Consider the following 27,641-nt stretch of genomic DNA (forward strand, 5'->3'; position numbering starts at 1 on the left):
GGGGGAGAGGGAGAGGGAGAGGGAGGGGGAAAGACAGAGATGGACAGGGACAGGGACAGGGACAGGGACAGAGATGAGACAGGGACAGATCCAGTTCTGCCAGGACTACATAGAAAAACCCTAACTTAAAAAAATAAATCATGGACGCATGAAGCATCTCTTTGGATGTTTAACTCCAGGTCAATACTACCGGGCATAATAGTCTGAAAACTCCTGGGCAGGAAGTCGACAAGGTGTATAGAAATGGAGTCAGCACTCAGCACTGACTCGACTGAGGGGGTATTTGTTTTTGAGACAAGCATCACTATTTTCCCCAGGCTGGTCTCCTGGCAAAGCCTCTGCAGTTGTAAGGGCTGCAAGCATGCACCACCATGCTAGGATGGAACAGCTTTGCATCTGCCAACGCTAACAATAAATACTAGTGAGCTAGTAATTTGTGTTTTGGGATTGATTTTCTCACGATAATTCAGTTTATTTCACCTTACAAGTCTATAGCTTCACAATATATTGGAAAATTTAAAAACACGTATTTTACCATTGACAGTTTGAGATGCGCCATAGCACAGCATAATGGAAATGTAATAAAGTCATTATTCCAATTCTGAAAACTCAGTATTTGGGAACTTTAGGAGGCAGAGCCTAGATGAAGGAAGCAAGTGACTGGAAGGTTTTGAGATCTATAGCTTCTCCCTACCTCTTCTCTCTTTGCTTTCTGTGTGAATGGAAATGTAACCGGCCAGATACCTGCTTCTGGGATCATGCCGTGCCTTCCCACCACTGTCAACTCCAGATCTGGAATTGCAGGTTAAAATGAATCTTCCCATAAGTCATTTTTGTCTGTGATATTTCATCATAGCAATGGAAAGAAATTAATACACACTCTCAACTGTGGAGACATCTCTAGCCCCATAACTTGGAAAGTTATCTACGCCTAAATTTTTCTTAAAAAAAAATCTAGCATTGTATTACAAGTATCTCTCCCTCTCCCCTTTATAATAAATATATATATGCATATATATCAGGTTATATAATGATATAATTATTCAAATAAATATATCATATTATATGATATTTCATAATTATATAATGTAGCATATTTGGCATTATATATCATATTATACAATATATAGTAAATATGTATACAAATATATTGTATGTTGTTATATATTATATATACTGTTATATAACATGTAATTTATTATACACACACACACATATATATATGTATATATATATATATATATATATATATATATATATATATATATAATCTGACATATCTTGGGGCTCACTCTCTCAGTGCATATTTATCTGTCTCACAAATCTGCATATTTTGGGCTGGAGAAATGACTCCATGGTTAAGAGTAGTGGTTACTGTTCTAGAAGACCTGCGTTTGGTTTCTCAGCATTCACAGGGCAGCTCACAAGCATCTGTAACTGCAAACCCAGGGAATCCAGCACCTTTTCTGGCTTGTATATATGCACATGGTACACAGATGTACAAACAGTCCCATACACAGAAAATAATAAACAAATATATAAGGTGCTTCCACTCCTGAGAGTTCTTCTATGTGGAAGTTAAGTCATACTTATTCTTTCAAGATTATACTTGTGATTCTGAGCACATCAGTTTTGAGCAGGAAAGGGGACTTTTGTGTAGGTTACATGCACAGAAACACTCATTTGTGTTTCCTTACATTTCATTTGCAACCCAGCCCTCTCCAATAAACAGGGTAAGACAGAAACTGAAATGTCCTCCTCTCCTGAAAGGGCTTGTATTAAAAACAAAGATGAATTACTCATCATCAATCAGTTAATATTTTCACACCTAAATCCTAAAAATTCCCATCAGTCATTCTCAGTGAAGTGATTAACTACAACATTTAATCAATTCCAAGACACCTTGTCATAAAGCACAGCAGTGGGCTGGGGTATATTGCTGTGGTAGAAAATCTGGCTAGTGTATGCGTGCAAGGACCTAGCTAGGTTCAGGCCCAACACTGAAACAACAGAACAAAACAAAATTTTATGTATCAATAAGAAGGAAAAAAAGCAAACAATCAAACACCAACCAAATTCAAAACCCAATTCCAATAGGACATAATGAATATATGAACCCTATTTCCTGATTTAAGTATGAAAAGAATGTGTATCTTTGAATCAACAAAACCTTGCTATATTAACTATATTTGTACCTTGCCCAATATCCGTCTTGGAACGGAACACCTCACACTGCCCCTTGTGTACCCCAAACATGAACACAAGCATCTGAACACATGTCAGTAGCACACCATAAGTTTATTGACCTACATAAAAAAATAATAGGTCTCAAAAAGTCAAAACAGTGGAAGAATATGCAAAAGGCGATTTCCAATTCCAGGAGGCTATACAAATATGCAAAAAGGAATAAGTTACTTTTTTTTTTTTTTAACTTGTGTCTTCTTTTTTTTCCAAAAAAATTTCCCCGAACTTCATTTCTAGTGATACAAATGACAGAGGAGCAGTTATCAAATCATTTTTATGTATATATTACATGCTTTGGAATACAGGTAGAAAAAAATGTTCCAGAAAAGTTGTTGAGAAATGTCTCTATTCACAATATGAACAAGAACCTCGTATAAAAGGGAGGGGAGGGAGCACCTTTTGTGGGACTTTGAAGCCAAATAAAGAGACAAAGATCAAGGCTGTTCTAGAAGCAAGCAAAATCCTATGAACCACAAACCTACGCAAGTGAGTTCCTCCAGGGGGGTATGAGGTAGTTTAATCCTCATAATTCAATCTCCTGCAGCTTGGAGTAAATTCTTTTCTGCCAATCTCGGCTTGTCACTTTGTGACTCGGATTTGCTTCTGGAGTTCAGGACGTACGTAGGCTTCATTTTCTACGGTTCACCACTTTAAGGCACACAACTCATCTACGATGATGTGGGTTGGCTTCGTCCTCTGGGGTCCTTTCCATTAGCATCTCCAAACACTTTTCCCGATAAACTTGCCACCTCGAGCCTACTGTCCAGGTGACAGGCAAAGTCACCAGTCTGAACAGTCAGTGTTGGGAAGCACAACAGGAATTGGTGGCATGTACCTTAAGAACCTTCTCCAAGCAGAGCTGGCCAGTGACTTCATTTCCTCTAGTCGGCTACCATTAAGTTTATAGTTAGAGGATGCTATAACAATCAGAAGACTAGAACCCATATTAGGGCGCTTATGAAGAACATCATTTTGCAATAGCCTAAAACATCTACACTCATTCAGAACTTCATGAAAAGCTAACTTCTCTTCAAGTAAGTTTCCAATACTGTCTAAACTGTCCTTATCTGTTTGTAGAAACAGTGTGTTTTCTGTCAGCTCACAAGTTCAAACCCTGTGAAGATGAGCCACGGTTCAGGAGCTTCTGGGAATCCCTCTCTCAGCATCTCAACTGTGCTCTGAAATTTCCCATCCTCCTCTCCAATGGGACAAACTCCCTGACCGTCTTCCCAGCTTCTAGGTTTGCCTTCAACAACTGTCATTCCCTTCAAAAAAGCTCGCTGTGGGTCCGGGCTTCGTGCAGGTCCTCTTGACAAGAGTCTCACAACGGGATCTGACTTAGTGATGGGTTAGTGCCTGGAGTTTGGAAGGCAAGTCCTCCCCCGGGGCTTTTGTGGGGCTTAGTGTGTGATTCTTCGCTTTCAAACCACATTTAAGTCTCGTCTTCGGCCTTTGATGCCTTTCTTTTCTAAAGCCTTCTAGAAGACGAATGGACTCTGCAAGGCACACTAGTGTGAGCACGCGCAGTGCTTGGTCAGGAGGTCCAGCTGCATTCAGACTAATGTTCCAGGCTTGGAGTCTTCGTGCCAAAAGAGCCTCTGTTCACTACCCTCCAGGTTGTCTTCCAGCTGGTTTCCGTCTGTACCGTCCAGCGGAGTGGTCTCTGTGTACTGTCTGTTAAAGGGAACCGGGAAAGTTACTAACAGGATCTAGTTCACTCCCTCAGTACAAACAGTCCAACAGGTTAGAGGAAAGCACTGTTAAGAAAAACATTTCCAGAACCTAAGATAGGAAGGGGGGGGGGGGGAAGAGTGCATACTCGGTTCACAGCACAGTGAAGCATTGTCTACCAGGCACATAAAAGATCGTTGGGCTCTCAGGAGAATTCTGCCTTTGTTTAACTTTCATTTACTATTGATTAGGGCTCAGAAGGTATTACGTTACATGTTAACTTAAAGGCGTTTGTCTGGGAGAAATACAAAGGTATCTTTTTGCAGAAGAAAGTGTTTGGGGTTAGAGTTTATTGCTCCATTGGACACTGCCTGGTTTGGCATAGAATGGAACAATCTTAACCCAGTGCTTTCTTATTGGTTTGAATTCCCTTTTAAAAAGCATAGCTAGTTTCCTTATCAATAATAATAAAAAAAAAAAGTGGACCTTTGACACATGGTTGATTCTTAATTTTTTAAATAATCATAATTTAACTTTAAAAATGGGCATATTTTGGGCAACTCTTCTAATTAAAAGAATAAATTATGTGCTTCTCTCAGGGGTAAGATAAACATTTAAAAGTTAGCAAGGATAGCCTGGGATATCATATCCTGAGGGTTTATGGGCCAAATATAAATTGTCAGTGACCCAGGAAATGACATCATATAAGCATTTTGGTCTGAACACTGCTGGGGGTGGGGAAGGGGAAGAAACAGATGTATTTGGATGGTATATTCAAACAAGCACAGTCTATCATACAAACAGTTCAGTGAAGCAAACCAGTTCTTTAACAGTAGGTTAAGAAGAAGTTAGTTAGTTAGTTAGTTAGTAGGCTTTTGTTTTCAATTCCAAAGTCTTTTAGTAAAGCCAAGTAAAAAGTCCTCGGAAGGAGAGCTTTGGGAACAAATACTATGTAAATTCAGGATTTTTAGTGTTTTCAGGAAATGTCAAAGCCAAGTCAGATTTCACAACCTCACCACACGCAGCCAGGGCAGGTGAAAGTCCTGCTGTGGAGAAGGAAGCGATGGAGAGAGTGGGAGCACTGTACTTACTATGGCTGGCTACCCTGAGCAAGACAGAGTTTAATACTGATCTCACTTCTGGAGACACAGCCATCCTCTGCAACAGAGGGCCTCGGGTGTGATTGTGCCTGGTGATGGGGGAAGTTAGACAGGAACAGGAAAGGGAGAGGAAGACAGGAAGTGAAAGAAAACAAGTTCATCTGGAAACTGTAGCAGTTGAGCAGAAATGCATCTGCTTCCGGGAGTTCACTGGTACCAAGTTTACCAAACCATACTGGGGAAAAATTGCCAATAAAAACGCCTAGCTTTCTGTAAATAACTGAGCTTATTTATAACACAAAAACAACCCACTCATATGTTGGTGAGCATTTTAAGACAATTGTGTGGACAATCTAGAGTTATTCTTGTACGTTATGAAATTTATTTTGTCTCTCCCTGCTATTAGCATAACGCATATGTTAATTGTAAAAGATGGTGTTCATTACAAGATTTTTCACATGATGTGTTCTGTCTCTGATTTAAACATTATGCTTTTTGCTTTGGTTTTTGAGACAGAGTTTCACTTCATTGCCCAGACTGTAGCTTAGGTTGCCCACAAATTTGCAGCAACCCTCCTGCCTTAGCTTCTCAAGAGCATGAACCACCAGGGCAGCTTTAAAAAGATGTTTACATAAAAAAGTGCACCATGTAGTCTTAAGGCAAATTTATGAAACTTTATGAATAATTATTGTTGTGTTTGGCTTATTAAATTGAATTAAATTAAAATAATCAGATTGTATCATAGTTTGTTTTTTTTTTATAAATCCTACATAGGGCAGGTTGAAATGTGTGCTTCTATTATTTCTGTGGCATAAATGTTGTCATTCATCTGAAAAGCAGGAACTTACAAAACACACTTTTAGCTACGTGGTGGGCTTGCTTTTAATCCCAGCACTCAGGAGACAGAGACAGGTAGATCTCTGAATTCAAGGCCAGCCTGGTCTACAAATCAAGTTTCGGGACAGCCAGGGCTACACAGAGAAACTACGTCTTAAAAAAAATCCAAACCAGCCAAACAAACAAAAAAAGTTTAACCACATAGGAATGTATTTATATGATATCAAAATTTTTAGAATGAGATGTATAATTTTGTACATAACATAAAATGCAAAACTATATTTACTATATCATTATAATCATGTTAGAATGGACAGAGAGAAATGGAGAAATGTGTCAAATGTTAGTATTCCTGTTTCTGGTTGGTGAGATTACAGCCCCATTGCTATCTTCCTAGTTCTTTATTATTTCTCTTATGTTCTCCACAATGAGGGCCCGTGAGTGCGAACACCCACCCAACGCCACAATGGAGCTTTAAATAGCTTCCAATTTCCTGCACACTATGTCCCCTTTGACACAGCTCCTCTATTCAGTCATCTCGGTCTTACTGAAATACATAGGCAGACTTGGTTAAAAAAAAAAAAAAAAAAAAAAAAAGGTTTTCTTCTCAGAATGTTTAGCAGTTCCTGGATTCAATGAACGCAGCGTTAAAAGATATCGGAACCACTTGTGCACTGACTCGGCAGAAAGGAGGGAAACACTGTCCAAACATAAAAAGTATTTGCAAGTATATTAGCTGTGTTGAAAGGGTTCAGATCAGACTTGGGGCCGTGAATTTTGGATGCTGCTGCAAATTCATTTTTAAGCATTATTTATACAAGTCCCAGCCCGCTGACGCCTGTGAAGTACAGTTTCACCAAAAGTCTATTTTGAGCACACCCTTTGTTGGGTTGAGACAATTGGCTTAATATTTCAAGCCAAGAAAAACTCCATGGAATGTGGGGAAGAAAAACAAGGACGGGAGGAGCGAATCCTTCCAATTAGCTCGGAACACCAGCAGCCTCCGCGGGAAGCTGCCGGCTTGCCCAGTTCAATAGCACAGACACTGTACGGACTGCAGTCTCTACAGCAAGAGCAAGTTTTTAAAAACCCGGAAAATGTGTGTCTTTTCAGCACTCTGGGTAAGGGCGGCAGAGTTAAGGGGAAGGAGTGAAGCTAACGTCTCCTCTGCAGAAGAATTCATTGTAATAGACTAGAGATGCTCCATCCACCTGCCTATCATCTAGGCCAGGGGAGTCACGTGCTCATCGGAAGAGGCCATGGCTCTTTAGCGTGCGTTCCCTTCGCTGTTTACAAGGAACTACTTCGGAAGACAAACAGGACAGCTGGCTGTGACCACCGAGTCTTAGTGAACACAAAACGCAGCAAGTGGTGAAATCCAACTCCACAACTGTTGGCTGGACTTTTGGTACAAAGAGCTTTACTGGAGGACAGAGATTTTTTTGTTTTTGTTTTTTCATGTAGGTTTTCTCTTTCCCAGAAAAGACTTAAACGGACATTTTATCCACCATACAGTTTTAAGCACACCCTTAAATAGACTAGAGAGAGAAGCCCAGTTTTTGTTTTGTTTTTTTTTTAAATATTTATTATATGTAAGTACACTGTTGCTGTCTTCAGACACTCCAGAAGAGGGCGCCAGATTTCACTACAGATGGTTGTGAGCCACCATGTGGTTGCTGGGATTTGAACTCAGGACCTTTGGAAGAGCAGTCAGTGCTCTTAACCACTGAGCCATCTCTCCAGCCCGAGAAGCCCAGTTTTGAGACTATGACTTTAAAGTGTGCAGCTATAAGAGACAGAACTGAATTTGGGTGAGCTACATGGAGCTCAGGAAACTTTAGAAGTCAAAAGTATTTTTGGCTTTGCTAGCCATGTCTTATTTGTCACAGCCATTTAGCTTTGTCCTCAGAGTGGGAACACGCGCACAACTTACAGGTAGAGTAATGAGCGTGGCCATTTTCCAGTGAAACACTATTTACTGAATGTGGTGGTCGTTGGGTTGGGCCTGTAGGCTCTTGTTTACCAAATCCTACCTCATGCCTCTTCACTGCCAGGCTGCACTGTAAGGAGCCACAGGTCCTTCAAAGAGGACCAGGCTCCGAGAACCTGGCCAACACTTTCTCACCTGCTCGGAGAGGACAGGGGATTGTAGATATTGCCATAGTAGCTGGTGTAGGGAGAATGCACTGGATTTTCGTATTCAGATAGCCCAATGGTTAACTGGGTCCTCCAGTTCCCAGAAGCATTTGTGGAAGACACTAGAAATCAGAACGGAAAGAGAGAGAACGTTAGTTGAAATATTCCAAGCTAAATCTGTTCAGGTCGCTTCACACTCCGGTGTGTGCAGAGCAGAGAGATGGAAGCCTGGGTTTAGTTTTGTGTTTGCCACTGCTGGGGGTGGGGTGGGGTGGGTCCAGGCCTTGCCTCTGTTCTATCGAGAGAGAGACCCCTATCTGAGTCAGAATTGGCAATCAGTTTAATTTGCTGGGTTAATTAATAGCTGGCTGGGTGACTTGGGCAAATAGCTTCTCCTTTTGAAGCTTCGGTTTTCTTTTAGTGGAGAGGGTAAGTACATTTTCTGTGGTTACAGCACCGGGACTGAAGGTAATGATGAACATATTTAGCCTAGTGCAGAATAAAGGCTCACAACACGGTAAATACTACTATTAACAGGAGTTAGTCCAAAGGGAAGGCAGATATTTTCAATAACATACATTTTTAAGTAGCCCGGAAGGAAAGGGGAGAGGATTCTCATAAAGGGAGAGAACCTTGCCACTTGGGCTTCAGATCTGACCAGATTGTACTCGAGAATACGTCGAGAGGTCTGTGGAGGAAAAGCCTTCAGCCAGGTGACTTGTCGAGACTTGACTGCGGAAGGCAACACTGGCCACCAGCAAGGCAGGACATTTTCTATTGTTGACTGAGAAGTGGAGGAGAAGCTAGCAGAAGGTGGAAGAGGCTAGTTATGCAGAAGGGTGGATCCAGGAGAGGACAAGGGCACAATTTGGAAGCAGAGCCTGATTGAAGGAATGTCATTGGGTGTCACTAGGTTTCTGCTCTCCTTTTTGTGAAACCCGTCCTGCCCCATGCCTGGGCTGCACGGGTGGCTCGGCAGCCCTGTGTGTATCTAAGCCTCACACAGTCAGCCCTGCTCATGCTTCTTCCTGTTCCTCGTGTTCTGTCCACTGACCCCTTTCCACACCCACAAGCCACTTGCAATCACCACCGACAAGCTTCACAATGCATCCGTGGCCATAATGCCGCTTGATTTACACTAACAGATGTAGGAAGCTCACAGAGGCTTTCCAAGACTGAGCACCGAGGGAAGGGCTCGGGGTTATACTGTTAGCACTGGGACGGAAGCCCTACTTTGTCACCTGCCAGTCTACAGGACTGGCAGTCATTCAAACTATCTAAATCAGAGTCACCTTAACTGTAAAATAATAATAATAACACAGCACTTGCCCTACAGCCCTGCTGCTCCCATTAAAAGGGCACCCTGTCACAGAGCTGCCAAGAAAAGGTGGCTACCATCACTCCTGAAACTGAGTCACCACGAAGCCTTCAGGTGGTGCAGAATCTGACTAACCAGAAACAGGAAATGAAGCTCTCCATGTGAATGATTCGAGCCTGTGGAAATACATCTCTAAAGCTATAAAGTAGGGGCAGGAACATTCCAGAAGGGATTTCCGGGAGCCTTGATTTCATCCACTTAATTCTTTCTAAAAGATGCTCTTAGCCAGGTGTGGTAGGGCAGGCACGGGAGAGGCCTCGTGAGTTTGAGGCCAGCCCAGGATGCACTGTAAGATCCTATCTTAAAACGCCAAGGGGAGGGGGTTGGGGTAAGGAGGAATGCTCTTGGTGCTACAGTCAACAGAACTGATACCAGGTCTGAACCAGGAAGCAGTAACTCCATTTTCACCCTTGCCCTAGATACAAAGCCAACAGCCAAGGCAGTCAAGGGTTTTGACTCACACCTGGTTTCCTGTGGGTGTTTCCCCAGCCCCGCGTGTGCACCGAAAGCCATCCACAAGAATTTCCAGACCCCTGTTGGCTCCCATTCTTGGGGAGCTCTGTCCAGATGTGACCCGTGAAAGCCTTCCATGCTTCACCCTGAGCTTTGAGGGAGTTCAGGAGGTCCTCTGAGAGGGATAGGTGTCCTCAAGATCAGAGCCATAAACCACAAAAAACAGTGATAGACGCCTCTTCCTGTGTTAGATGTGGTCATAGGTGGGATAATCCGAGCAGAAGTCCAGGTCGTAGAAATAGCAATAAAATAGAAACCAAGCAGTAGTCTCCATGGCAATGTCTTTTTGTCAGCAATCTTATGAATCACAAAGGAACAGTTCACTCTGACTGTTCCACAGGCTTGGAAATTCCCACACAGGACCCAGGTTTTTGTGTAGTTTAAGCATTCCTGCATTTCTTCAAATCATACATTCCTTCAGTTGCTGATTATACCCTGAGCTCCTTCAGTACTGAGCTATCACTATGCTAGGCAGACAAGTCCTCAGCTCCCATTTCTCCAAATGACTCAGAACAGGTTAGGGTGTGCAGCAGATACTCTGCAAATGTGAGCAGAGGGAGTGGCCAAACCCCCACATCAGGGTTAGAAGATGATCAAAATTAACTACCAAAATTCCTGGGGTTTTCAGTAATGACGGTGGGCATGGAATCAGGTTTTCAAGTATCCCAGGCAAACACTGAGCTATGACACCCCAGTCTCCCAAATTCCTTACATTAGCAAATCAGTTGAGAATAGTATATACTGAGATAAGATAAGCAAAGTATGTAGAAAAATACTTGACAAATACCAGTTCTATCAGAATGACTGTAGGCATTATGCAGGCAGGTGCAGAAATATTCAATCTTTAGATTTATGACATCTTGGCCAGAGGGAAGGGATGTGTGATCCTTACTTAATGCCTTCTGCTGACCTTATGTGTCTCTTTATTTTTTCAAAACACCAAACTCCAGTAATGAGAGTACTTTTAAGAGATGTGGTTATTAACATGAGGTGAAGACAGCACAAAGCTGGAGCAAGCACCAAGCCAGGACAAGTCACAGAAGAGGTCCTCATCCTGTGTTTGCCTGGCTCAGATCTACAAATGGCTTCATCAGACTCTAATACTCTCTGAAAGCTGTTCAAGTTGGCAGTTCTTATTACCGGTCCACTTAATGACCACCACTCTGAATGACCTTGGGGACCAATTTATGACCCTGGACAGGAGTGGTTTGGCATAGGTTGGGAGTGTGATACATGGTGGCCCCTGGAGTGAGGTGCTTCCCCCAGCGATCTTACCTGAAGAGTAGGAAGATGCTCGACTGCTTGGAGAACAGGGGACCTGGAGCCCTGCAAATCCCAGGCACCTCTGCGATCCCCTGTCTGAGTCAAAGCTAGTCTGTGGGCTGTGCCCCTGATCCTTTTGTCCAGAAGCCCTCTGGTACCAGCCACGCAGGTGCTCAGCAACTAAGGCCTTGTGGATGTTTTTGGTGATGTGCTCGGATTTCACGGTGGCCTTCCTTGGCAACCGGAGAGTTGCGTAAGGGTTATGGGGCACCCGGTCTACTTCGTCTTCGTGGAAAGACCTGCTGTAGTCCCTCTGGCGGTCGTATCCATAGTGAGCTGAGGATCGGTAAGAAGGATTGACACTGTACTGTCCCTCAGTGTCATTCTCGTAGACGTAGCCACCACTGTAATACAGGTCGCACTCTGCATATGGTGGATATCCGGCGATATAGTAACCGGAAGGAGGCAGGTCCTGACCTTTGGAGTAGACACCGTTCCTCAAAGGATCCTTTTGTGCTAGGTTGGGCATGCTTCCTGAATTGGAAGTAGAAACACTGTGTTTCTTGGACCTTCTTCTCCCCCTGGCCCGGGTGTCTAGGGTCTGGGTGGTGTAGTAAGGGCTGGCAGCAGGTGTCACACAGTAATACTCAGAACTTGACTGGCTGGTATAGGAAGACCCGTCGTCAAGGATCTCCGTGCTGCTGCTTCTTTGGGATTTGGAGAGGGTGAAAAATGGCTTGTCACTGTCCATCTCAGAGAGCAGGTGGGACTGGGACTCCAGGCTTCCGCTCCGTTGGCGGCAGTGTTGAGATGAGGAGTCAGGTCTGAAAGTAGAGAAGGGAAGATGAATACAGCAGAAGACAGATCCAGGGGAGAGAAAAGGACACTAGGCTGAGGGCTGGGGCATGGCTCCATCATGGAGTGTGCATGGGGCGAGCATGGAAACTTGAGTTCAATATAGCAGAACCCACGTTAAAAAGCCAGACAGGGTGCCTGTAATGGACCCTAGGGAGGTGGTGACAGGCAGATCACTGAAGCTTGCTAGCCAGCCAGTCTAGGCAAATTGGTGAACCCCAGGATCAACGGGAGACCTTATCTTAAAAAAAATAAGGTGGAGAGTTGCTTGAGGAAGGTATTCCACGTTGACCTCTGGTCTCCACATACACATCCAGTCAAGTATACAAACACCCACGCCCATGCACACATAGAGGAACACAGGCAAGACAGAGAAAATTGAACGTGTTGAATAGATTCATAACCTCTAAATTCAATAGGGCTTTGCAGGTTTCATAATAGAGTCCACCTGTTCACATGCACTGGTTCACACGTAAGTTTATCACCACAAAATTAGGGAAGAGCCAGGTCCTGTTATTATGCAAGCCAAATCCTTTCTTGAGGCTAAAGAAGATGTCTATGATGATATGTAGCCTGCATTAAAGCTGGAAGATGCTCTCCAACAGGTCTTTGGAGGCTTCTCTTCTCACATAACATTCGTTCACATAAGAATAGAAGGAGGCAAGGTGGAATGGAGCCTGGGCCTAAGGCAGGAATACTTGTGTTGAGCCATACATAGCTGTCAGCTGTAAGGATTAGGGCAGGGTATTTAACGTCTCTGTTTTGCTTCTGTGTTTGTAAAATGAGATGAAAATGGTCCCTAATATGCACTTCATAACAGACTTGTCGTTGGCACTAAATCAAATAGCTTGGAAAAAGAATTTACAGGGTTGTGAATATAGCTTAGTCAGTGCTTGCCTGGCATGTGTGAAGCCCTGGGTTTAGATCTGGGCACCACGTAAGTCAGGTGTAGTGGTGTGTATCTGTAGTCCAGCACTGGGATGGTAGAGGCAAAAGGATGAGGAATTCAAGGTCACTCTTGGCTACATAGTGAATTCAAGGTCAACTTGAACTATTTGAAATGGTGTTGCTAAAGAAGTGCCTTTTAAAAATAAAAGAAGAGACTGGAGAGATGGCTTAGCAGTTAAGAGCACTGAGTGCTCTTCCAGAGGTCCCGAGTTCAATTCTCAGCAACCATATGATGGCTCATGACCATCTGTAATGGGATCTGATACCCTCTTCTGGTGTGTGTGAGATAGAACACTCATATATAATAAATAAATAAATAAATATTTTTTTGTTTTTGTTTTTGTTTTTGTTTGTTTGTTTTTTTGAGACAGGGTTTCTCTGTATAGTCCTGGCTGTCCTGGAGCTCACTTTGTAGACCAGGCTGGCCTCGAACTCAGAAATCCACCTGCCTCTCCTCCCGAGTGCTGGGATTAAAGGCATGTGCCACCATGCCTGGCATAAATATTTTTTAAAAAGAAGAAAAAGAGAAAAGAAAATGAAGACATTTAGGGTAGAACTCTGCAAAAATACCACTGCAAGTATTCTCATCCTTGCCTGTGAGTGATAAGGAGTGGTACTGTCTAGGTGAGGAAATTAAACTACAAAGAATCCAATATATACCTGGAGGAATTGAGTAACATGGTCTTTGCCGACTAATTAGAAATGGTAAGTTAGCAGAAAATGGGTTAGAATGAGTCAGGGTGACCATTGTAGAAAGTCACTTTAAAAGATATAGAAAGGCAGCGAAGGCAAGGCAGACACTCAAGCCAAAACTGACGGCGACAAAGCGAAGGAGATAAGTGCTTACTCCAGGTGGCTGCTGCTGTAGGCATTCCGAGTCAGGACTGGCGTCGTGGGCATACTCCGGCCTCCCTGGGGCCGCCTCTCCAGTGTCTTGTAAGGGCTGCTGTGCGTGGACAGCATTTCTCTGTGATTGCAAGAGAGTTGAAGCAATGGTGAGTCTCTCCATACTCCTGACAGACATGCACTGATACGACGCTTCCTGGAAAGAGTGCTTGGGCGAGGATGGGAAAAGCATCTCTGGAGGTGAGCATCCTGAGTGGTCCTTCATGGCTATTAGTGGAAGCACTTGTGGTCTGACTCTCTGGGGTCATGCACACAGCCAGTAGAGGATGCTCAATAGGACTGACCGAGAGCAAGTAGGGTGAAACTCAGGAAACCCTTCTATCAAGTCTGGTAGTAAATATTTTGGGCCTTGACATATACACAGTATGGAAGAGAGTGGGTGTGGCTGTATTTCAATAAAACTTAATGTAGTTTTTAGACATTACCAAATATTATTACTTTTGTCTCGTTCCCTCAAATATCTTGAAAAAAATTTTAAAGTAGTCAGCTCATGGTGGCCGAGACGATATGGCCCATGAGCTGTTATTGGCTGGTACATGACTAAAGTGTATTGTCTTTAAATTGTGTTTCTCTACTTCCCAGAATGCTAAGACCATAACTGTCTAAGGGGAAGACATAACCCTGGTGCCAAAGCACACGATTAGCACACACAGATCCTGGCACCAGCTCTCCAGTGCCCAGAAGGAAACTTCCTGCACAACTGTGTACTTTCTGTGAACATAAGCAAAGAACATTATAGCTCAGAATTTGGTATCCATAATGTGAGACCACACTCACAACATGATTTTTTTTCTAACTATATATACTTGCAAGTATCTATATTTTTAAAAAAGAGGTCTTAACTTTGTATTTTAAAATTTTACTTAAAAATCAAACTTGCATATATCATTTTTGTATTGCTAAATATCTATTTATACTGTCTTTCATTTTATTGTTAATTCATTGGCTGATTGATTTTTTTTTTTTTTTTTTTTAGTTTTAGTTTTGAGGACAGGATCTCTCTTGGTAACCTGGGCTGACGTTCAGGCTATCTGTAGACTTATAGTAATACTTCTTTAGCCTTCTGGTGTTATGCTAACAGGCACACACCACTGTTGAGGGCTCTACAATGTCATTTAAATGAATTCATAACTATTTTACCATGTGGCTTTATGATAATTTAAACAGTCCACAAGCTGACAGTTTCTTTAGAGTCAAGGTTATAAAATTAAACTCTGGAATCCTAGGCCTGCTAGAATTTGACTTGAAAGATTTCCAAAGGTGAGCAGGTTGGACACTCGCCTTGTACCCTGTGGGCTTGCTACAAAGTGATGGAAACTTGGGGGTGGGTCAAGTGGGACGAAGTTAGGACATCGAGGGCACCCCCTGGAAGGGGTCGTTGGGATCAGCTACTTCCTGTCTCTCTCTGATTCTCAGTTACCCCGAGGTGACTGCTCTGATCTATCATATGCTCCCACTACTATGTTCCCCTAAACACAGCCACGGTGCTCTCCTAAACACAAACCCGGAAGGAAATGGTGATTTCCTTGAAGCCTCAAGCTTTTTTATGAGTTGCATGTTTCAGGCACTTTGCTTACTGTAAGAGCTGGCTAACAGCACTCCCCAATCTCTAGTATTAAAGTCCTTGTAACTGGATATAAGTCACACAGACTTTAATACCAAGGATAGAGTTCAGGACCTTTTCAAAAGCCTTAAGAACACTCCTAATCAGTGGGACAGTGGTGGCACATGCCTTTAATTCAAGCACCAATCCCAGCACTCACAGAGGCAAAAGCAGGTGAATCCATGAGTTTGAAGCCAGCCTGGTCTATAGAGAGAGTCTTGGGGCAGCCAGGGCTACACAGAGAAACCCTCTCTTGAAAAACCAACCAACCAAATAAACAAACAAAAACCAAAAGCTAAAAAAACCCCAAACCCAAACCTAAACTCAAACTAACCAACCAACCAAACAACCAACCAACCAACCAAACAAACAAACAAAAATCCCCACTGTCAACACCAAATCTCTGGGTTAGTTTCCCGCCTGGGTTTCATAAATGAACATCATCTAGAAAGGTGACAAACAAGAGGAATTTTAGAGAAGTTACTTCTTAGCTTCAGAGCATCAACAACGACATGATAGCCACCCACCTGGACTGCCTGGTGTCCATGAACTGTTCGTTGACGGAGGATTTTCTGAAGTGGATTCGTTCAATTCCGAGAGACTTGGGGGGTAGAATTCTTGGAGAATGAGGTACCGAACTTGGTCGCTGCCCAGCAAGTGTGAAGGAGTCATTGGCTACAAATGAGTCAAGGAGCAATGAATAAAGATGAGCAACCGGGCAAAGGATGAGCTTGGCAATCTTTCACAGAGGGCTTGGTAGGTTAGATGAACACCAGATCTTCTCAAGGCAACACTGGTAGAAATGTGTGGTAGGATCCTGTGCACACTTTGTAAAATTAAGCTTTATAATTGACGTGTTAGAAAGAAGTGCTGAAGTCTGAGCCAATTTTTCTCAACTTACAGTGAGCGCTCTGAGAAAGAAACTCCCTCAGGTGCAATGGGTGACGGTGTCACTTCCAAAAACTTTTATTAAAGAAAGTCTGCAAGGTGTCTGGCGTGGTGTGGACTCCTTTAAGTCCGGTACTTTTGAGGGAGAGGCAGGTGGATTTCTGTGAGTTTGAGGCTTGCTTAGACTACATAGTGAGTTCCAGTCTAGCTAGAGTTACATTGTGAGACCCTGTGTATATAGAAAGGAGGGGGGTGCGGGGAGGAGACCCCAACTTGCAAAAAGCCAAGCAGATATGCCAGATGGGTCCCCTTTGAAGACCTGAGGCCTCTGAGGCCACAGGCTCATCCTATGGGGGGGTGGGCTTTATTGGTTCAGGTGTGGCATGTTCACCACCAACACGCACATTTTCAAATAATAAATGGCGTGTATGTTGGTCTGCAGCTCAAAGCAGGACCCTGAAGTACTGAGATTTTTACTTATGATGAAACTCAAGAAAAAGCAGTCTAGGGGAGGGGTGCAGGGGGTGGGGCCAGTGCAGGGCAGTGGCTTCCCGAAATACTTCAAATCATATCAGACAGATAGCCAATCAGCTGGTTACGTATAAAGAATTACAAGGAAGTATTCAGTCCCATGATAGGAAGTACATTCAGTCCCAGGACACACTGAACCAATATTGGCCATTGTCACACACGTAGTGCTTACTTATAAGAAATGGTAAAAAGATGACATGAGAACTAATTTCATAAAGTGAGCTTTTCTTCCTAAGGAAAATAAAATCAATCCCCACTTCTCTAGAAAGCAGTGGTATGCAAAGTGTACTCTATAGTTTCCTGGTTTGATGCTGGATTCCAGATATGGAAACTATCACCACTGGAAATCGCTAGGTGAAAGACCTCGTAGCTTATGCTGAGTCTTTATTTAAAATACAAAGTTTGAAAAGAAACACAAAGTTTAAAAACAGAACTTTAACACCCTTACATACAGATTTATTCATGCTATGGGTTTCTGATTAGGTGGACCCAGGTTTGGTTTTTTTTGGTGTTTTGAGACAGGGTTTCTCTGTGTAGCCCTGGCTGTCCTGGAGCTCACTTTGTAGACCAGGCTGGCCTTGAACTCAGAAATCGGCCTGCCTCTGCCTCCCAAGTGCTGGGATTAAAGGTGTGCACCACCACGCCCAGCTTGGAACTGTTTTTAATATTAGCTTGTATATATGATAATTAGACCTCCCTCCCCATCATTTGTATAAAGTTAGTTTATTCTTTTTTTCTTCAAAGAGAAATAAGTTGGCTTCCATTTTTTGTTGTTGTTGCTCTTTGTTAGACAGAGTCTTATGCTTAGAACTCATTATGTAGTTCAAGGAAGTCTGTCTTGGTTCTGCCTTACAAGTATTGGGACCATAGGTATGCACCAAAACACCTGGATTATTTGGTGTTGGGGATCAAACTTAGGGCAACATGCACGTTAAGCATTCTAACAGCTAAGCTACATCTTGTGCCCAAGTTTACATAAATTTAAAAAAAATTATCTTAGGAGTAGGAGAGAGAGAGAAGGGTCATTTGTTAAGAGTGCTTACTTTACTGAATTTTACAAGGACCTGAATTCAGTTCCTAGTACCCAGGTCAGCAAGGGTCACAAAATGGCCTGTAATTCCAGCTCCAGGGGATCCAGCTTCCTTGGGTACTCACATACATATGGTCTACACACACACACACACACACACACACACACACACACACACACGCACACGCACACGCACGCGTACGCGTACGCATAAAAGTAAAAATCTTAGAAAATGATCTTCACTTTTCAGAGTATCTAATGTTTTTAAGTGATAAATGGAGCCACTTACGGTCGTCATAGGTGGTGGTGTCGGACAAAGAACTACTTTCCGATGGAATGATGTCTTCTGTGAATATAAATAGCTGCCTTTAGGATAATTGTGCATTTATACAATTAGAATGAGTTCAGCGAAGCAATTTTCAACTGAGTGCATTTTATTTTCATTTAGATAAATGTAAGCAATTACAGTGCATTAAGAATAATTAGCTGTTGTCGGAATCACTTACTTTCTACTGGAGATAAAAAACCATCTGACCTATTGTACAGATGTTACAATGGATTAGTCACTCCTCAGTATCCAGGGGGGAGACTGGTTCTTGGTCTCCCCAAGGATAACAAATCTGAGGGTGTTCTTGTTCTCTTGCATACTGTGGGTACTGTCTCTATTACTTATAATTCTTAATATGGTGTGAATTCTGTATAAATATCTGTTCTATTGTAATGCTTATCAAGTAATATGTTTAGTACAAAGACAATATTCCCACAGATATTTTGAGCTGAGGCTGGCTATATCTGCAGATGTGGAATCTGAGGATAGAAGGACTAACTATGTTTCTTTTTCCCTTCTCTCTTACTCTCTCGATCTCCTCTCCACCCCCTTTCTGGAGACACGGTTTTATACAGAAGCCCAGGCTGTCCCTGAATTCTCTACATAACTAATGATAACCTTGACACTTCCAAGTCCCAAGTGCTAGGATTGCAGGCATACACCACCATGTCTGGTTTTACGTGGTGTTAGGGACTGAGCCCACGACTTCATGTATTCTGGGCAATGCCAACTGAGTGAAATCTTCAGCTCTTAACTGTATCACTTTCAGTAGGATTAAAAGTCACAGAGTTTGGGTCTTAAACTAGTTTGCAATGTTTTCTATACCTTGAAAGGAGACTGCATTCCATATTTGTCCTAAGGAGCGCTTCTGTACAGTGCAGAAACAGTGTCTGCTTACAGACCAGAAGCAGCACTCTTACCCTCCATGTTGTCAACCCCTAAATGCCCACAGATATCACCAAATATTTCTAGGGTGTGGGCATGAAGGGCAAAAACTGTCCCTACTTAAAAAGCTCTGAATAAGAAGATTTGAGTTTAAATCTTGTTTTTGTCATTTGCCGTCCACAAGAGCTTGGGCAAGCTGCTTCATCTCACTAAGGATCTTTGGCTTGGCTATGCAGCGGGGATAACAACAGTGCACAGTGCTGAGATGAGCTATTTGAGTAACTAATGGCATGCAGATTTTAGCCAGCTCCAGGCCCACAACAAATGCTAGATAAATACCAACTCTACCTCTTCATTTTATCACCCGTACCTGGCTGTCTGGCTGGGAGTGACAGCCATAGTGCTCTGAGCATTTCTGCCGCCCCTTTGGTAGAAAGAGCCAGCTCAGATGTGTTGATATGATTTTGCAAACCATCCCATATTCGGCATGGAGTGTTTTGGTGGGGGGTTCTAGTCAAATACAACACCTCAGTGTAAGTTTTAAAACCACTGTGAAGGGACCGTCATCCTTCAAAGTCAAATGCTAATCTTTATTAGAGCCGGGTGGACTCTCTCTTAATTAGACGCAGAGTGGAACTTGAAGGCGGGGTGCCAGGATAGTCAGCTGCTGGGTTCGCTTACACAAACATCTATCCAAAAGATGCTCAACCGATGGTACCATCTGCTGTCCAAATGCCAGCCACCAAAAAGGAGAACACTTGGGGCTTAGCACAGCTTGAGGGTGAATTGGCTGTGACAAATGGCCTTGAACATTAAGCACACTGCTAATCACCCATGTCTGGAGGAAAAGAATGCAACCATCATCAAACCAACTGGATTGTACATTTAGAGTCCCCAGCTACAGCAGACTAACATTTGTGTGTTAGTGGCTGTATATTTGCTTCCAGAAAGTCATGTCTCAGCTTGATAAATCATAGGCTCTAAGCCTGGCCTGCACTAAACCCAGTTCATCTAATAGAAAATGTATGATTATTTCCTGTTCCTGTGAAAATGTAAGGTAGCCGTTATGATGATAACCCATCAACCAGTGGAGGAATGACCTCAATTCTTCAGGTGTTAACCCACAAAGGGGAAGAAAGGCTTGGGTTTAAAGAAATAATCAATAATCGAGTCTAAAAACCACATTAGTGTTTGAATAAGGTCAATTTGACTTTAAATTGACATAAAAGACTCCGCCCTTTGTTTTATTTTATTTTTTTCCTGAATATGAACTTCATAGATACATGATGTTGAGAATCTTGGAAATAGAAGAGAATAGGTGTGCTTGCAACTCTGTGGTGGTTAGTATTTTGAAATAGTTCCCTATCAGTCATCCTGTGCGCAGGTTTATACAAAGTCAGAATTACCTTGTGGTTATAATCTTATCTCTCATCTTTCCACATTCCATGTTATCATTTACCATTTGCCTACTCTTTTTTTTCCCCCCGTTCGCCTACTCTTAAATACTCTTTTGCAATGGGATAATCATAGGACCCCCTTCTCTATGTGCACACGTGCAAGAACGGGTCTCTAAGACAATGCAGGGTATGCTGCATTCAAACATCTTGCAGAAAGGCTTCTATCTAAAGCTCGGTGTCTGACTGTGCCGGCAATGTTTAAAGTATATGGGGCAGTGACTCCAGGCCAGTTACAGGGAGTCTGTTATATCGTGAGCCAACGTTCCTGTGAGCCTTTATCCTGAAAGTTCATGTCTTGTCCTACGGAACTGCAACGGTGAGCCTGCTGCCCTTGACACACGCCTTTGATACTGAAAATTCAACAGTGTCTACTCGGTACCTGGACTGGTTGGTTTTGTGTCAACTTGACACAAGCTGGAGTTATCACAGAGAAAGGAGCTTCCCTTGAGGAAGTGCCTCCATGAGATCCAGCTGTAAGACTTTTTCTCAATTAGTGATCAAGGTGGGAGGGCCCCCTTGTGGGTGGTGCCATCCCTGGGCTGGTAGTCCTGGGTTCTATAAGAAAGCAGGCTGAGCAAGGCAGAGAGAGCAAGGCAGTAAGGAACATCCCTCCATGACCTCTGCATCAGCTCCTGCTTCCTGACCTGCTTGAGTTCCAGTCCTGACTGACTTCCTTTGGTGATGAACAGCAGTGTGGAAATATAAGCTGAATAAACCCTCCCCCCCCCCCAAAAACAAAACAAAACAAAACAAAACAAAACTCGGTTGCTCTGGATGCTGCTCTGATCTTTCACCAGAGTGAACAAGCTGAGGACTGGAACATTCCAGCAGGAGACCTGAACAGGGGCCTGCCCACAGCTCGCCATTACCCACCTGGTGGGACAACTGCGGCTTTCTGGCTGGGCTTCTTGCCACAACGGATTCGGTATTCGTTGATGGAATTTTCAATCTCCTGCAGTCTTTTCACAGCATCTGTGTAATCTTGCTTTCGCTTTTTCTTCACGGTTTTACAAAGGTCTGGCTCACTGGCAAGCTTCTTTGCAGCCTCAACCAGCTTCTGCTGTATCAGGAAATTGCTCTCCAGTTCTTGTAAAGCCGGATCCTGCATTTAGACAATGACACAGCTTTATTTTTATGTGTGACACTCACAGTCACTCTCTCGCATTATGTCTGGACAGTAATGAAAGAGTCTTGCATGTTCCTGAGTAGTCCACCCTTCAGGCATGAAACTGTTTACATTTGAATAACGCAAGCATCCTCAGACCCTCTCCAGGAAGACAAGATCTATCTCAGCCACCTTAACTTCACCTTCTCATAATCCAATCTCTTCTTTTTAAGGAGGAAAATGACTTTGCATTCATTCACTTGGCTGGCTTAAGGCCAGTTTTCAGAAAGAGACTCTAACCTGTGACTCACACGTGAAGAATGTTACATTCATATGTGGCCCTTTAGAGACACGTCGTTTGGGTCTGACTACCCTTTCTGGTTGTTTCTGGTAGCATGACTGAATATACAACTCATAAATAATCTTTTAATCCTTTAGCTTTCTGAATTTGCAAAAGGAATAAAGTACTTTACAAAAGCGTGCTAAAGATTAGCCGACACACCACGCGAGGGGCTTAGGTCAGACCTGAGTGCATAGGTAGGCACTCAGCAAATATCCAAACTTGCTTCTATTATGAATGGCAGCTGAGATAGTGAGATTCCTGTAACAACCATGGGGTGGGTCATAATGGCATAATTGCTTGTGAGAGCACACACTCTGTTGGGCATCAAATCCTTTAACTTAATTATACTGAATGCTGTATATGCTGTCTCACTTAACCCTTACTGCACCCTTCAGAGGGGACGGCCACCATGATGACCACTTTACAGATGAACAGACACTCCAGGGCGATGAAACGATTCACTGAAGGCTACTTGGTTTTAAGCAGAAGGATCTGAAGCTAAAGTCCAATCTTAATTTCTGTAATACTATTGATAACTTCTTCCCAGGGCTCATAGAATGCTCTCCATGACACAGGGAACAAAATAGTAAGGATCTCAATTTTGCTCCGAGCGTGCGTGAAAGAGTGTGCGATGTGGTCTATTTCTGTGGCTCGGAGAAAAATCTAGAGCATGATTCTGAATCCAGGGACTAGATGGAATGTAGGGAACAGACAGCTCCTCTGTCCTGTGCACATCACAGCCCAGCACCACTATCATACCTCCTCAGTGGGCAGTAAGTTGTCATCTAACTTGAACGTAGTCCCCACGCGCCTCCTGACCTGAGGGGGCTTCTCGCCTATGTTCAGTGGATACTCTTTTGGCATCCTGCCCGTGAGCTCCTGCAAAACAGGACAGGGTCAAGGGCACATAGTGGACATAGTTACCCAACACAAAGCCAGCAAGGCCAAGGGACACTCACAGCCTCCCGCAGGCAGAGCTTCTTCAGCTCCTCCACTTTCTTCAGGAGCTTTTCTTGCAACAGTTTCTCCTTCTTCTTGAGTTCGAGAATCTTCTCCCGCTTTTGCTCCTCCATGCCTTCTGAGTCCTGAGAACCTGGAGTGGGGGCGGGGCAGGGAGGTTCACACAGGGCCTGTTTCCTTCCTTGCTGAGTAAGAGACAAAGGGCTGGGGAGGTGAGCTGCGCCCAAGTGCTGCTTTTATTTCTTTTCTCCTTGTTTCTGAACATAATGAAAGGAAACCAGGAAACCATTCACATGCTCCTGGGCATCGGGAAGAGCCTAGTAAGAAAATGTCTCCTGCACTTCGTGGCCGAGTCACAAATAAAATGTTGTGTGGTTCGGGTACGCACAAGGAGAAATTATATTTTTTTCTCTTTTCTTTTCTTTTCTTTTCTTATCTTATCTTTTCTTTTCTTTTCTTTTTCTTTTTATGAATGAAGAGAAGATGGGTCCTGAGAAGGCCCCACTCCATGTTTATTTTAGAAGGAAAGCAAGCAAGGCAATGGAATGTTCTATGCAAAGGAACCCTCCCCCCACTCTCCTCCCCCCACTGCTTCACCTACAAGCGGTGAGGGGAGTTAGAGGAGACAAGGGAATTTAGTGAAGTTCCACAGACTTAGTGATAAGAGACTCCAGACTTCCCGCAAAGGAAAGGCCTGGGTCCAACAATTACAGTCTAGGAACTAGGCACTTGCAATTGTGCAGGACTAGAATTTTATATTCTGTGGAGAATTAGTGGCATCAACCCAGCAGGGAGTCAACATCTTTTAAGGCAGCCTTGGGTGCTCGGTATCTCTTAATGTCATGCTATTTATACAGCCAGACTACCTACAATTTAACTTCATATTCTTTAAAAATGGTTAAAGGATGGCGGTAGTGCATCAGAGGGCAGAGGCAGGCAGATCTCTGTAAGTTTGAGGCCTGCAGGGGCTATACAGTGAGCCCCTATCTCAAAATAAATAAATAAATAAATAAATAAGTTTAAAATATATTCAAAGCTTTTGCATTTTAATAAAACATTTTTGGTTTGGTTTTTATTGTTTTGTTTTGTTTTGGGCCTCAACAAGTTGCATTTGGAAACGATCTGTAGCAAACACACAAAGAAGATTTCTTATACTTTCTTGAGCAGGGAAATACCTGAGGATATCAGGCTGCCATTGCTCGCCATGATGAACTGACTCTTTGCTTCCAGAGTCACCAGTTTGGAGCCCCTCTGTGTTCCAGTCTCTGTTAAATCCATGGCGATGTCGTCTAAGCTTCTGGCTGAAGGAATTTTTGCCTACGAGGTGAATAAGATTGAAATGGAATTAACATAATCACTTTTTAAAGCAATACCACGATTAGACTACTATTGTACAATCAAAGATGTCAACACAGAGCAATTTAGATCTGTAAAATGGGACTTTGAAAAGAACAGAAAACTTTTGTTTTGTATGTGGAATGTTTCAGAAAAGCATGCAAGATCCAGTCACTAACTTTAAAATGTCACCAGCAATGTCACCGCTGGAGGAACACATGCATACCAAATGTCACAACCTTTAAATTAGCTATATATATATATATATATATATATATATATATATATATATATATTGCCCACCTCTTAAAATATATACGAAAAAAAAACTGAGACAGTTGGCAGCAAAGTTTAAAACATTTTTTTTCTTACATGTTTTCTGAGAAAAATCCATTTCAGAACAGAGAGAAAAAGGACTGAAACCCCTCCAGAAACTCACTTTGCTCTGCTTCCGGTCCAGGTAGAACTGATGCTGGCTAATGGCCATCACCCAGATGGACTTGATGAGAGAAGAGTTTGCATACCAGGTTTGCACAAACAGGCCACTCTGTCCAAAGGTTCTTCTAGACACCGAAATCCTAAAACACGAAGAAAGTCATGAGTGATTCACCCCTGGGCCAGCAGCACATGGCGTGTACCTAGCAGACAGGGCTGTCCCACAGTGCCTTCCTTCCCTCTGCCCTTCTGGGGGCACAGACTTTGTCTGACAAGGCCTGAGGTTCTGATGTTGCCCTAAAACCAATCAGCCCCAAGCGATCTCTGCATAAATCCTGATACACTAAAAGCTGAATGCGGAGTTAGTTAAATGAGAAGCTCTAGGAAAGCATCGAGTTGGAAGTGGGGCTACCGAACGTGCTGAGAGATAAGAGCCGTCCGTCCTTCTAAGTCAGGGGCACAGAAACAGTCTCTACCCAAGGCCAGGAGGGAGCATAGGAGGGAGCACCTCAGGGAGCACTGACAAGAGTCTCAGAGGCCTGCAGGAGGTAAACTTGATGGCATTGACTGAAAATGTGCAGGGCTCACATCAGTCCAGACTGCTGCATGTCCACCAGGTAAAACCAGGAAAGGCGGGCCAGGAGGAGAGCCAGAGCAAGGAAGGGCAGGAGAGGGAGCAAGGAAGACAACCACAGAACCACAGGGAGAAGAGAGCCGAGCCGACTGGGGAAGGCAGAAGAGGGCAGAAGAGCAGAGGGCAGAAGGGCACGGGATGCGCGCGCGCGCGCGTTGGGGGAGGGGCTGGCACACCAATGCTCTCAGTAGGAACTGGCTAATCTCCTCGGGCCATCTATTTGTCACAGCAGTTTCCTCCTGTTCCTCTGACCTCCAAACGCTATCTAGTGTCTGAAGAATAACTACTGAAGGATGCTTTTTGATTGCTCAGAGACCTGCATCCTGTCTATTCTATTCATGCGAACAACTTTGTTTTCTTTCTTTCTTTCGGAACTCACAAACACTCAAAATAAAAATAGGCAAAGCACAAGAATAGATAATTCTCTTAAGATGTTAAACAGCCAATTAACACCCCTCCCCCCACCCCCACCCCCCCACAAAGAGGCTTTGGGTATAACCATAGCCTGAGCAATAACCAGTCCTGACGGGAATGGCAGCTCAAACAACCATGGCTATTTCCTATCACCAAGATGGCTTTAAAACACACACCACAGATCCTGGTACCCTGACTGGCTGCAGTGATTGGTCCCTCATTCACGAATACATAAGCAGCACAAATTGGACTCAGTAGGTTAAAAAAAAAGCGTTAAGAGTTGGATAGAGGCCTGGTGTAGTTATAGAGAGAAGTGGTGGAGAATGTGTGCAAACCACATTGTGTGTGTGTATGTATATATGAAGTCCCTAAAATTAATAAATATTATATTTAAAAATAATACACCCACATACACACACCAAGAGTAATCAATGCTAGAGAGACTATGCAGAAACTGGAACCTCACTTATTACACTGGTAGAAATGTAAAGCGGCCCAATGCTTTGGAAATGCCTGACAGTTACCCTATAGGTTAAACACAGTTAATCTTTGACCACAATGACTTCACTAGGAGGTAAATCTCTAAGGGAAATACAAGCAAATACGAACAGCTATGCACACACTGTCACTGCATCACAGCTCATACAAAACTCTGATCTTTACCTTCGGGGGTCGTGCACCTCCACAGCAAATTTCTTCTCCCGGAAGTACAAATTTTCCAGCTGCTTCCATTGAAATAGCTAAAAGAAGTGAAGAAAACCATGTAGCTTTCATTACTCTTAGTTTTACTAAGTCCCCAAGTCAGACTCCTGACTAAATGATTGCAAGTTCTCCCCACAGCTACACTGACAAGGTCAAGCGCAAACAGGTGATTTATAAACTTTGCACAAATCAGCTATAACCCGAAACCATTCTGTTCTCTCATGTTTACCTAGTAAACTTCTCCTCACCAGTTAATCTTCCTTGAACAATAAAACCGCGCATCCGCAGCACACGCATCAGTTTTTCCCCTGACTCAACCGTAGGACAGGAAACCTGCATGGTTACTGTAAGCACAGACTTTCTGCTTAAAAGACCTAGCTAGACTTCACATTTAAATGGAAAAGCCACCAGAGGGGATGTCTCAATAAAGATCAAAGATAATATTTCAAAGGCACGCAAAGTGAAAGTAAAAGAATGTCCCAGGTAAGTCTTAAGCAGCTCAGCTTCTCACCTAGCCCAGTCCCCCAAACCGAATGCCAGGAATCCGGCAAGGGCTGGGGTGGGGGCTGACTCTTGCCGGCTTTCTCAAGTGAAGAGCTGCTAGGTGTGATTAGAGCTCCCAACCTCTGCCTGCCTTGTCCAGCTGCCTTTCTGATGCGGGACTCAAAGTGATTTGTCATTTGGATGGAGAAACAAACTTTGTTGGAAATGTGTCTTTAAAAGCCAAGTAATTTGATAAACTGTGTATATTGACAGGACTGAGAGTGCCCGGCTGTATTCTGCAGCCCTTTCATTAAGTTTTGGATTGATGCAGGCTTTTCGAGGTCTTATCTTGGACCGGGTGGTCCTCTCCTCCAACCTCAGACATCGCTAAGATCTACCTTCACGTTAAAGCGACCCCCAGAGCCTTTCTTAGAACACACTTAGTTGTCTAAGAAGCTTTGCTCTGCAGCACACAATCAGAAAAGACTTTTCCCAAAGAACAGAAGCTTTTCACAAACCTGGGCGCGCAGAAAGATGGGCTGAGCTGTACGTTTGTAAGGGTTGCTGTAGAGCCACTGTCCAGACTGAACCTTGGACCCCAAACAGCACGACTGACTAGCATGCACCAAGGACAGACACCCAGCTGTCTACAACTGC

At 43.4% G+C, this 27,641-nt stretch overlaps 1 protein-coding gene across 3 annotated transcripts in view; it reads right to left on the reverse strand.

The window, feature by feature from the left end:
• Positions 1-2,279: 2,279 nt before the first annotated feature.
• Frmd4b (FERM domain containing 4B) overlaps positions 2,280-27,641 on the reverse strand; it is a 191,469-nt gene continuing 166,107 nt past the window's right edge. For all 3 annotated transcript variants that reach the window (XM_021190022.2, XM_021190025.2, XM_029534273.1), the window contains exons 12-23: positions 26,463-26,539; positions 24,756-24,894; positions 24,157-24,298; positions 22,981-23,114; positions 22,781-22,900; positions 21,447-21,675; positions 18,193-18,249; positions 15,982-16,129; positions 13,793-13,912; positions 11,155-11,966; positions 7,978-8,110; positions 2,280-3,918 (exon numbers count right to left, since the gene is read on the reverse strand). In XM_021190022.2, coding sequence (XP_021045681.1) covers positions 3,798-3,918; positions 7,978-8,110; positions 11,155-11,966; positions 13,793-13,912; positions 15,982-16,129; positions 18,193-18,249; positions 21,447-21,675; positions 22,781-22,900; positions 22,981-23,114; positions 24,157-24,298; positions 24,756-24,894; positions 26,463-26,539 — 2,232 coding nt within the window. In that variant the 3' untranslated portion in view covers positions 2,280-3,797. The remainder of the gene's footprint in view (positions 3,919-7,977; positions 8,111-11,154; positions 11,967-13,792; positions 13,913-15,981; positions 16,130-18,192; positions 18,250-21,446; positions 21,676-22,780; positions 22,901-22,980; positions 23,115-24,156; positions 24,299-24,755; positions 24,895-26,462; positions 26,540-27,641) is intronic.

The sequence above is a fragment of the Mus pahari genome, chromosome 2 (assembly GCF_900095145.1).
Source record: "Mus pahari chromosome 2, PAHARI_EIJ_v1.1, whole genome shotgun sequence".
NCBI classification, from domain to species: domain Eukaryota; kingdom Metazoa; phylum Chordata; class Mammalia; order Rodentia; family Muridae; genus Mus; species Mus pahari.